The 11,626-nt window shown below is 48.3% G+C and overlaps 1 protein-coding gene across 2 annotated transcripts in view; it reads left to right on the plus strand.

Annotated features, from left to right (window-relative positions):
* Positions 1–11,626, plus strand: part of LSP1 (lymphocyte specific protein 1) — a 39,850-nt gene that overhangs the window by 21,553 nt on the left and 6,671 nt on the right. For both annotated transcript variants that reach the window (XM_005019743.6, XM_072038520.1), the window contains exons 4-10: positions 2,020–2,215; positions 2,824–2,949; positions 5,927–5,970; positions 6,117–6,198; positions 6,565–6,705; positions 7,361–7,441; positions 8,143–8,257. In XM_005019743.6, coding sequence (XP_005019800.3) covers positions 2,020–2,215; positions 2,824–2,949; positions 5,927–5,970; positions 6,117–6,198; positions 6,565–6,705; positions 7,361–7,441; positions 8,143–8,232 — 760 coding nt within the window. In that variant the 3' untranslated portion in view covers positions 8,233–8,257. The remainder of the gene's footprint in view (positions 1–2,019; positions 2,216–2,823; positions 2,950–5,926; positions 5,971–6,116; positions 6,199–6,564; positions 6,706–7,360; positions 7,442–8,142; positions 8,258–11,626) is intronic.

Genomic DNA, 11,626 nt, shown 5'->3' on the forward strand with positions numbered 1-11,626 from the left:
TGGGCTTGGAGGAGTGACAACAGCGGATCTAAGCCACCTGAGCTGCTGCAGGGGCTGAAACAGCCCCTAACATAATGCAGGCAGCCTAAAAAAGCTGCTCTATGTTATCGCTGCTTCCTGTCTCATGTCAGCCTAGTGGGTGTTGTGGCCTCAGCCCACCTCATGCTTGACTCCTCTCTCAGTGGTGGAAAACAGAGCCCAGATGGACGCTTGTGTCCCTGCCCAAGAGCCAAGGGCCAGATCCATCTTTCATCCCTCTCCCCTGGCTGAGCTGAGCAGTGCTCCTGATTAACTCCTGCCCTGGACACCATGTACCTGCATGTGAACTCTGTGACTCAGCTGTCCAAGCAGCGTGGTTTTATGGGGAACTTTGTCCCACGATGACACAGCCCCTTCTTTGCCCATGGGATTGAAAAAAAAAAAAAGCATAATATTAATATTTACTGCTGCACAAATACGTGGCCTCTTCCTTTACCCAAACACTGCAAGCTGCACCTTCCCCTTTGCAGCCCCAGGAGCACCTCCCAGCAGAGCTGATGATCACAGCTGGGGGAGCAATCAGAAATCAGCCCCAGCTGCTTTTCTGCACTCTCCCCTCCCTATTAATCCCCCCCCTTGTAAAGAGCTTGTCCCTAGGGAGAGGCTGCTGCTGTTGGCTGGAGGGGGTCTCTGTGAAAGGTGGGCTTCCCAGCTGGTGGCTGTGCCCTATAAAGTCTGGTCAGCTGCTTTGTCCTTCCTCCTGGCCCGTCTGCCTTGCCTGAGGACAGGCTTGGAGTGCAAGTGAAGGTAGGAGGTGTGCCTGGCCAGAATTCCCTACGCTGAGTCAAGTGGTGCTGTGGGGTTTCCTAAATTTTTTTTTTTTTTTTTTTTTTTTTTTACTTAACTGGACATGGAGCAAGTCCTGTTTCTTCCATCTGAAGAAGAGCTATGCTTTGGTCTTCAGACAAGGGAGGGGAGATGGTTTCTCTCTGATGAATGGAGCTAAACAGCTTGTGTGTCCCCTGAGGGCTTATGCAACCCCATAGTTTCTTTTGGGGTCAGGTTTCCCACTTTGTAGGGGAGATCTGTGCCCCAGCCAGCCATACAGGAAGGTGGGAGCTGGATGCCCCTCTGCTGTGATGCAGTGGGGTCGGGCTTACTGCCTCCCGTACAAAACTGCTCTGTGTAAGAAGCATCCAGTATGCAGTGTTGTATCTAGTGGCATAAAATTCTTAAAATGAGCTTGCACTTCAGCTGGAGCTGTTGTTGGCTGAGGCATCTTGGTTAAAAGAAACTTGTTGCCTGGGCTGCAAAACCTTCAGAGCCTGTTTGTTGGTGGTGACCGCACAGTCGTGGGAGGATGATCAGTAGCGAGCCAGCGTATGCATCAGCCTTTTTTCCAGAGGGGTCAGCGAGGAGAGCTGGAAGGTGGCTGTCCTGTGAGCTGCCTTCCCAGCTGCAGGGAGGTGGGTGGAAAAGCCGAGCTGGAGCTGCTGGCCAGCCAGGCAGGAGCAGTGAATCACCCCGGGCTCTGGCAGCAGCATGCTAGCCAGCTCTCTAGCCTGCAACCAAGGCAATTTTCTAAGGAAGAGGTGGGAGGAGAAAGCTGGCCTCCAGCCCGGGGCCATAAGATGGCAATAGCACCTTGGCATGTGTCTGTGAGGGCTCAGGGGTTAAGTGCTCCTGCTGGCTCTGTGCACTCAGCGTGGGCTGCTCTGCTTTGGCAAAATGGGTTGCTCAAACACTGCTGGGTCTCTTTTCTGCAGCCACTGAGAGCTGTAGGAATCCTCACGTGAAACTGCTGTGATTTATTGTTTTATTTATTATTTTTATTTATTTCTTTAAAACCCCTGGTTGCTTTGGGACTGCTTTGGTATGCTGGGCTCTCCTTATGGACATGAGTAGAGATGTCAGTTATTTGGGTGGGTAAATCTGAGGTTTGGGACTGACACAGACTTACTGCTGCCTGTGAAGGCGCCTGATGTTGTCTGTAGGCTTGTAACAACTCTTTGCTTCTTTGACCTCTCCCCCTGCCCCTAGGTCCCCACGGCAGTCGTATGAGGAAGAGGACAGCGGTGTGAGGGAAGCAGAGGCCAAACTGGAGCAGATTCAGCTGGACCGGGAAAGCCCGGAGGAGACCCAGGAGGAGAATGTGGCTATTGGGGAGGAAGAGAGGCTGTGCCAGGAGGAAGAACATGTCCAAGAGCAGCATGAGGAGGAGAGAGTCGAGCAAGAGGTGAGATCAGGAGGAGCTGGGCTCTGATGGGATGGTTGAGGTGGGAAGGGACACGTGGGTCTGTCTGGTCCCAGCCCTGCTCCAGCAGGATGCCCAGGGCCACGTCCAGGTGGCTTTGAAGATCCACAAGGAGGGAAACTGGGCAGCCTGTGCCAGGCCTTGCTCCTGTGCCAGCCCGTGTAGGTGGTGCTGGCCTGGCACAATGTGGGGATGGTGCTGCCTTTGCCTATTAGTTTTCCTGGGGTCTGAGAATTGCCATTTAGAATAAAGGCAGATGCTTTCCCTCCTGATAGCCTGAAATGAGAAACTCCTGTTTTCTTATCTCAGTAGTAAGAAACCCGTAACTGATGCAAGGGCCCCTTTTCGCGTCATCCTGGAACCTTGAACCTGCAAAAGTCCTCTGAATTTATTTATTCTTTTCAAATGCACACAAGCTTCTTCCTGGATGTTCCAGAATGAGATAATGTTAACACGGTTTCTGTGTCAGAGTATTCATTTAGTGTAAGGCAGGAAGCCTGGGAGACAGGGGGGTGGGAAAAAATCATATTTTCTGTATTCTAAGCATTTTGACCAGCTCGCTTCCTGGCTTGCTTATTTTCTGCACTCAGGAAAAGAAGAGAAGGAGAAATGAAGAGGAAGAAGCACCAGAAAAACGCCAGAAGGCCCCAAGCCCCACCAGCCTGGAGGAGGAGGAGGAGCTGTGCTCTGACCACACTGCAGTGTGCTCCACCAAGGTCTGTGTTTGGGGACCCCTCTTGCACCTAGTGACAAGAAAAAATGTCCCAGGGCTTATGGCAAAACAGAGTGTGAATTCTGCTATGGGTTGGGGCAATTCACTGAATGTGTTTCCCTCATCTTTGGTTGTTGACCTCCTGCTTTGTCTGCTTGTGCTGTTGGAGGCTGTAACTGTGCCTGCCTGTGTATGCTTTGCCGATTGGTGTGAATCTAAGTCTTCATTGAGGATGCCAGGGAATGGAATAAAACAAACAAAGAGGTCTGCTTTAAGCTTTGGTTACAGATGATACATGAACTTAATCAGAAAATAAAATTTCCCTGAAAAAAGAAACTTGAAACATTGAAGCACTGGAATTTCCCTATCTTACAATAAAATAGAAGATATTGCTTAACCTTTCTGAAGTTAACTCTTTTTTTTAAAGCTATCTGGGATTCCTGATCTCTGAAACACCTTGCCTTGCCCCACTCACATCTGTATGAATTGATGCTCTTGTGAAACTTCCATTTCTAATGCCACTCAAATTGATCTCCTGGCTTGTGTTGCTTTTAGCAGAAATCCTCAGTTTGGTGCATGTGCTTTTACATACAATAGACACAGATAAGTGGTTTCTGTAGCAATTGGCTTTTTGTCTCTCTAAGCCCTGGGCTTACTGATTATTGCTCTTAGGAAAGTGGTGAGGAGCCTGGGTAGCCTATTAACCTGCTGTTGGTGTTATCCTTGCTTTTCTGTTTGGCATTCAGACCTGTGCTGTTTGCTTCTTAGTCAATGTTTCCTGGGCAGGGAGGATTGTACGAGCACTTCCTCTTGCAACAGTAAATAGCAGCAAGAGGAAGATTTCATCATCTACAATCATCAGATTCTCACTGTTTACAGAGAAGCCTTTTAAAATCAAATAAAAATAACAAAAAAGAGGAAAGGTGGGTTTTGGTGCAGGCCATGTGATAATCTCAGGTTTGAGAAGTGGGCTGGGGGTGGCCTAAGAGGATACCAGGAGTGGGACCAGTGGGGGAATGTGAGAAACACATCAGTGCCTGTTACGTGCTGAAAGTCCTCTTGTTGCAACCCACAAACACACGCAGCTTCCTGACCTGAGCTTAACTGCTGTTGCTAGGATTAGCCCAGGGAAAGGTTTAGAAATCTAGTTGCTGTTTTTTATATTGGTGATGTCAGAGCTCACCAATCCACAAAGCTGAAAGTGAAGCTGTTTGGGGGGAAAAATAAGAGCTTGGGATCTTTCCAAAGGAAGGAGGATCTTTACACCCCAGCTAGCAGGGTTTTATGTGAATTCTAAGAATTGCATAGATTGACCACCAAGAAGGTGTTTTGTCATAGGGTTGCTCAGCAGAGATGCTGGTTATAGGATGAGAACCACCCCAGTGGGGTGGGAGCTCCCCTGCCAGCAGTGGCTGGTGGTGGCTGGGGACAAATCTGGGACAGCTGGATGTTGGAGTGCAGTATAATGGGGTATTTGGGGCTCAGAGAGAGAAAGTGGGTGTGTGGGAGCAAGGTAGAAGCCTTGTACCAGCACCATTTAGCCACAGGCTGCTAGTGAGCTGAATTTTGAGGTTGGCAAGTGAGGTTTCTTCTGGCCTTCAGAAAGTGCTTGGAACTAGAAAAATGCACGGCTCTTGCTGCAAGAAATTGCCCTAATGGGCAGAGGGAGATAGTCTGCAAATAGTCTAGATGGAAACAAGGCTCCCCTCATCTGTCATGCTGAGATCTCCTGTCACCTGCAGCCTGTTCCTAGATCCCTCTGTGTTTAAGTTGGTGCTTGGCTTTGACCTATGGATAACTTGCACCTGTACAGCTCTTCTCCTGCAGGATTGGCCAGGTTTTTCCTGTTGATAAATACTTGTGGTCAAGAAGATGAGACATGGGCAGGGAATCTGGGTGTCCATCTAGGTGCTGTTGTGCCCCATGATGTGTCACCTTGCCTACCAGTGTCCCAGAGGGATGGACAGGACAATCTTTGAAGCCATGGCTTGGAGGCAAGCTTCAATTCCTCCAGCACTGAGCCAAAAAGCAAGCTGGTGGCAGGCAGACAGCCTGCCCAGAAGGAGCTGCTGGGATATTTGTCATGCTTCTGTGCTGGGACCCTGCAGGGTGACTCTGGTACATCTCTATTAGCAAGGGTTGTGCTATTTGTTGGTGGCTGTGCTCTTCTCTAATGGGCCTTGAGCTCTTCAGCATGGGTGTTAAGCGTGTCCTTCCTGTGATAATGTCTTCTGGTTAGTTAAAATTTAGCACTAGTATCTTTGAAGCAATCACTTAATGCTGCTTTTTACTAGCTGCCTTGGTAGGTGATGTTTCCTGCAGCCCAGGCAGCAGTGTACAGGGGGAGGCTTCTTGTTATTTGCTTGCTGCTCCTTGCTGTAAGATCTACCCTTTGACTTGAAAGTGATTGTCTCCATTCTTGTTTTCTGGCACGGAAGAGCTGGGGGGTTTAGCAACACTTTAGTCTTTTCCTTTATTCCATGTCTGAAGTGTTTTGCTTGCCTTCCTGTCTTGGCCAAAGTGTTCTTGCACAGGAGGCTCTTGTGCGAAGCTCTCTCCCCTAATGGTCTGACCTGAAGGGTTTCCTTGCAGGTGGCTCCACGTGCTGAACTGCCCTGTCTGTGTGCTTCTCTGGTATGGATGAGCCAGTGCCACTCGTGGCTGTGCTGCTCTGGTGCTTGGCTCCTCTTCTGCAGCAGTGGCTGGCGATAACTGCAGTTTTCCTCCCTCTTTCTGTACTTGCCACTCTTTCCTGGCAAGGAAACCAAGTGCCTGAGAAAGATAACCCTCCTTGAGAAGAGGGAGTAAGGAGAAGGGGTGCTTGCTGTTTCTGAGCATCTGAGAATGTGGGATTGAGTGCCCCAAATCTGGGGGAGGGAGCAGGGAAGAGGAATGGCTGAAATGCGGTCAGCCAAGGTGACCTACATCCACCTGAGGCCCATAGAGAAATGTTAACACCTGTCTCTTCTCTCCCACTTCAGATCACGGACAGAACTGAGTCCCTGAACCGCTCGATAAAGAAAAGGTACTTCCAGGGTTGTGAGAGGCTCGGGGTGAAGCAGGTTCCTGCCCCACTTGGGGGGTGCTGGAGGGCCCTGCTGCAGGGGTGGGCAGGAGCAGGCTGACCTGAGGCACCAGGGCATCACCTCATTCCTCTTCTCCTCTCCCCAGCAACAGCATCAAGAAGAGCCAGCCTCCCCTGCCCGTGTCGAAGATCGATGACAGGCTGGAGCAGTACACGCAAGCCATTGAGGTGAGGTGCTGTGCTCTCTCTGTCCCTGGCCTACAAGGAGCCCCTGTGCAGGGTGTAGCGCTCCCACTGTGTCTCCACCTCACCTTCTGGGAGGTGGCACCTGAGACATCTCCCCTTGGATGGGAGCAGCTGTTTCTCCTGTCTGTCTCATGCCAGAGCATGAAGGTTTCTTTAGTGAGCTGCCCTATCCTTGTTTCCTTGTGAACCCTGATTGTGGAGTGAGAGCCTGCAGCAGGAACCACCAACACCTCCTTTTAAAGCCTCTCATCCCTGAGCACCTCCAATTACAGGAACTAAAAAAACCCACATGCTCATTGGGGAGCTGTTAAGTTCCCCAATGGTGATCTCTTTCCATATCTCTTCTAGACATCCACAAAGGCTCCAAAGCCCGTCCGACAGCCCTCTCTCGACCTTCCCACCACCAGCATGATGGTGGCCAGCACAAAAAGCCTCTGGGAGACTGGGGAGGTTGCAGCTCAGTCTGCCGTGAAGACCCCAGCCTGTAAGGTAAGGCAACTATGAGATGTGTCCTGCTTTGTGCAGGAGAGAAACTCTGCTAGAGTGCCAAATTGTTCCTCAGTGGTGCAGCTAGGAAAGCCTCTGTGATGCTGGTTGAGCCTGTGCTTTGAAATAGGGGTAAATTCACTGGTGGGGAAACCATACATCTACCCTGCAGGAGATAGGGCTCAGCTCCAGTTAAGAGCAATATTGGGTCTATCACCTTGATGATAAATCTTGTGAATTTGGAAAATGCAATGGGTATTATGGATTGCTCTTAACCTTACTTCTTGATTGTTGTGAGCAAGGGTGATTCTGTAACACATGGGTTGCAAGCCTGTGTTTATATGAGTAAAATTCCTTCCGCCCAAAGAAGCCTTGATGTTAACATGTCTTAAATAGTTAACAAACCTAAGAAAATAAACATCTGGGATCTCTGGTCCAGGCTCTTGTTGGAGACAGTGAGAGAGAGGAAAACACAGGATGTACAGGGAATAGGAAGAAGTTTTCATAGTCTTGGGTTTTAGCTGCAGCTGCTGTAGGTCAGACAATGTGATATTGTAGCTGTAAAAGGAGGTCAGATGCGTGGGGCTGGAGGAGATGTGAATGGAGGCACGTCCAGCACCACTGGTGGTGGAGGGTAATGAGAACCTCATCTTCTCAGGATATCGTGGCTGGGGACATCGTGAGCAAAAGAAGCCTTTGGGAACAGAAGGGCAGTACCAAACCTGAGACCAATATCAAGGTAAGTTGGAGCCTGTGTGAGGGCAGGAGTACTTCCCTTTTCACAACAGGGAAAGGGCTCTTAGCTGGGTTGGAAGCACTGAGAAGACAGCGACATATAGAGACAAGGGCTGCCTGTAACCATCAGTGCAATTGCATGCATGAGGTCCCTGTTAGGAAGAGCTATAAGAGCTCCAGTCCTAGCAAAAATGTGGGCAAAAATCCACAATAACGAGCAAATCCACATAACCAGCAATACTGAAGGGTCTTCTGAATGGTTTGTTCTTCTCAGACAATGGGCTGGTAGCCTAAGCCTTCTGAGCTAAAATTGAACTGCAAACACGAATTACTTAGCCCTTGTTATTTTTTTTAGTCCTGAGAGTAAATAAAAACATCTGAAGTTAGGCCTAAAGTAGTGTCAATGCTTGTAGAGGATCCCACCTCTGTAGGAATGGCTATTAAATCCAGCAAGCAGCTGCTGTTCAAACAGAGACCATCCAATCCAGCCTGAGAGAAGATGGAAGTACATTGTCTGTTCCTGGATCTGTACTGCTGCCAGTGTGCAGGGAATGGAAATGGCTCTTGCCATGGGTGAAACAAACCCTGCAGAGCACCAGGATCCGTAAGCCCTCTGGGTTTACAGACAGCTGTCACGTTCCTCTAGCTTTGGTTATTTGAGGGAGAAAGCTGCTGACTCTGGCTACTTCTTTCTGTCCTGTCCAGTCCACTCCTTCTGGCAAGAAGTACAAATTTGTTGCAACAGGCCATGGCCAGTACAAGAAGGTGTTGATAGATGATGCCACAGAGCAATAACACGCCTGGAGAACTCCTTAACCAGGTAGGTGGGGTGTGACCTTGCTCTGCACAACCAACTCCTGGCGCTGCTTTGGAGGGACACTAGGGTTATTTCTGCCAGCTAAACTTTGGGCAAGTTGGAAGATAAAATGCAATAACAGCTGGAGCCTTGCTTCTTGGGCAAATGCCTGGCTTTGGGCTGGAAGGAGCACAGCAGGAGCGTGTGCTTGTTTTCTGATTTTTCCTGATGCTTCTAGGGAGCTGGGTACCTGTGTTTAACCTGGAAAACTATTCTCTTAGCTATTTGTTGTTCTGCTGAAGTTGTTTGCCTTTGCAAGCTCAAATTGAGTATCTCTGCTGGATTTATTAACGCTCTTCTGTTGCAAGGAGAAATACATAGCTGGAGGTCACTCTGGCTAAGCATGGGGACTGATATAGTCCTGAGATTCAAATAATTCAAACAACTCCGGGCTTTAATTCCCCCACCCCACCCCAGTAAATAACTGGAACTTCCAATGATTTCAGTAACCTCTTGGAACCAGCCTATGGTAGGGTTGTGGTGGGGTGGACGTGAACAACTGCTGTGCTGGGTAGACCAACAGAGCAGACTGTCCTTGGGTGCGCAGCAAGCAGGGGAGGCAAAGCTGGGATGTGTGACCTCTTGAAATGGTGTTTGGAGCTCAAGAGCTCATGCTCATGTTGTGTCTGGTAATAGATCTCTGGGTGTTATCTTCAGTGGGTGATGGTAGAGGGATGTGGCAATAAGAAGAGATGGCATGGAGGGAGGTGGTAACTGGCTGGATCCAGCCAGGCAGCATCTGGCACTGAATGGAGTGGATGTTGCTGGGGGTGAAACAAGCTCATTTTTTCCTTCTACTATGAAAAAGAAGCTTTATTTCATAGCCAAGCTTATAAATAGCACTGTTTGCTACAAAACACCTTTGTTTGAGTTCTCCTGGGGGGTTTGCTATTTTTTTTCCTTCTTAAAGGAGTTGACTTCTGAATGTTGCTTTTCTTCCTCTACTTTTGTGGTGCCTATTTAGAAGAGAACCTCTCTCGAATGCCAATTTGAGGTGGGCAGTAGTACAAACCCAAGCTTGCCCATAGCTACCTTTTCAATTATAAGGGAGAAGGACCCCACAGGGCTTGTCCTCTACTTGCTTCTCTGCTTGTGGTTCCCAGAAACCCACTAAGGTCTCCTCCTTGATCTGTTGTCTTCTTTCTCCCAAAGTCTCTTCTGATGCACCAGGTAGATCCTACTGGGCTTCAGTTTTTAACAGCAATGTCTTGGCAGGTGTGTTTTGTTTTTTTTTTTTGTCCCACCTGAGTTTCTGCAAGCAGCTCAAAGGAAGGTGCCCTCAGGTTCACTTTCTTCCAGCAGCCTTTCTTTAAAAAGTCAGTGACTGTCTTTAAGTCCTCTAGGATCCATTTGAACAGTCTCTGAGCAGCACTACTGTCCTATGGGCTTACTTACATAAATGTGTATTTTTTTCTTCTCTATGAATAGCAAAAGGACTGCAGCAGCTGAAGGATCTTAGCTAGTTGATGTTTTTGAGCTTTTAGCTCATTATTTTCTGTGCTGAGAGGTCCCTGCTCCTTAGATTCTCTTCCCCATTACTATGTTCATCTTCTTTTCCTACTGCATTATCCCCTCATGTCTTTCTGCTCCCAAACCTTTCTGTCTCACCCTAACATCCCTCACTCAACACTATCTCATCAGCTTCCTAGTCACTTGAGCACAGGTAGTTTTTTCTCTCGTCTCCTGAGCTGCAGGACCTCTGAGCAGGCTGCCGAGTAAGAGGTTTTCTCTAAGTGACAGTTTGGGCTCTCACTAACTGCCTTAGGCTGTTTGACATTGATGCTGAACTTCACGCCCAGTGGTGCTCCCTTTCCCTCACTCATCACGGCAGCTCAGGCTGTGATATGCTGCAAAGGCTCCGAAATAGGAGGTGGTGGAGATCTCCTGTTGCCTCTGGGCATCTGTTCTCCTGTCTGCAATGCTCTTGTGCCAGGGTCTGTCTCTGCAGAGCCCTTTTCTCTCAGGGAGGAAGGGCCAAATGTTCAGAAATGAGACCTGCCTTCCTCTAATTCCCTGTGGAAGCAGAGGTTCTCCATCACTGTGCACCAGGGTTGGGCTGCAGATGCAGCCAGGTGGGAAGCCCAGCAGATGTAGGACATAAGCCTCTCCTCTTTGCCTTGTGTGAGAGCTGCTCATTGTTCTGGGCTGCTGTGGGATAAAGTGGGTTAAAGCACAGCTGCTTCTGAAGCGGTGTTCTCTGGTCAAATGCAGTTAATCTCCCAACTCTAATCAGTATTGTTTGTCTTGCCTCTGTATGCAGACTTGTTCATAGGTGTCCATCTATTTGTGCTACAGCAAGGTGCCACTTCATCACTCTGATAAGGTCATCTTTATCTGCCTTTAACGTTAAGCACTTTACATGTTTTAAGCTGCAGTCTATTTGATTTCTTTTCCTATGTGAATGTTTCTCCATAATCCTGTCTTGCAGCATGTTGAATTATCCTGCAAAGCTGATCTAGGATCCACGTGTGATTACTGAGGTGTTTCCAAATTACCTCTTTTCAGCTTTTTCTTGCGAAACTGGAGGTCAGAGGGAGGAGAAATCTAAGCTTTAGATACCTGGGATTTTGCTTTCTTCTATTTTGCCTCTTGAAGTAAGGAAGAGGATACAAAACAGAGGATAAGACTAGCAGAGTGGAAACTTCACTGAGCCCTTCTGATAGCATCATCACAAAATTGGAAGTCTGCAAAGCAGTAAAAAGGGCTTTTATTCCCCCTCCCCTTCCCCCAAGTCTATTTCCAGTTAGGCTTTGGGAAATTGTGCTCAGCTCCATATCCTCTGTATGTGAAGAGAATGTAAAGAGCCCTGTATCCAATTTCCTATAGGGCTAAACATAGCAATCCTATATCAGCTGTGTAGGAACATCCCAGCATATGACAAAGTCCCTTGAGAGACAGAAATAGCTGGTCACCAGCTTTCTTGCTTATAAGCCTGGTGGTGATGGAGATGCAAAGGGGTGGCTGTAACACTGGATAGGACAGTTGTCTCTGTGGATGGCTGGTGTTGGGAATTTGTTTTAATTAGCTCTCTTTCAGGACATCAGGCACCAGAAAGTTTACAACTGTTGTAATGTGGCCCCTGAAAATGAGACTACATAGGCTTAGCAGGATCCCCCAGAAAACAGCACCTTGTTAAATGCACCAACTTGGATACTCACATGCTGAAGCAGGCTCTTGCTGATTATCATGAAAACACTAAACCCAGCTGTGCTTAAAAAAAAAAAGTAAAATGCATAGCAGAACTTGATTATTGCAAAGAAGCTGGTCTTCTGTGTGTTGCAACTTACTAGACTGACCTAGAAGGGTCTGAAATGATAATGCCCAATTATTTTT

Source organism: Anas platyrhynchos, chromosome 5, assembly GCF_047663525.1.
Source record: "Anas platyrhynchos isolate ZD024472 breed Pekin duck chromosome 5, IASCAAS_PekinDuck_T2T, whole genome shotgun sequence".
Lineage (NCBI taxonomy): Eukaryota > Metazoa > Chordata > Aves > Anseriformes > Anatidae > Anas > Anas platyrhynchos.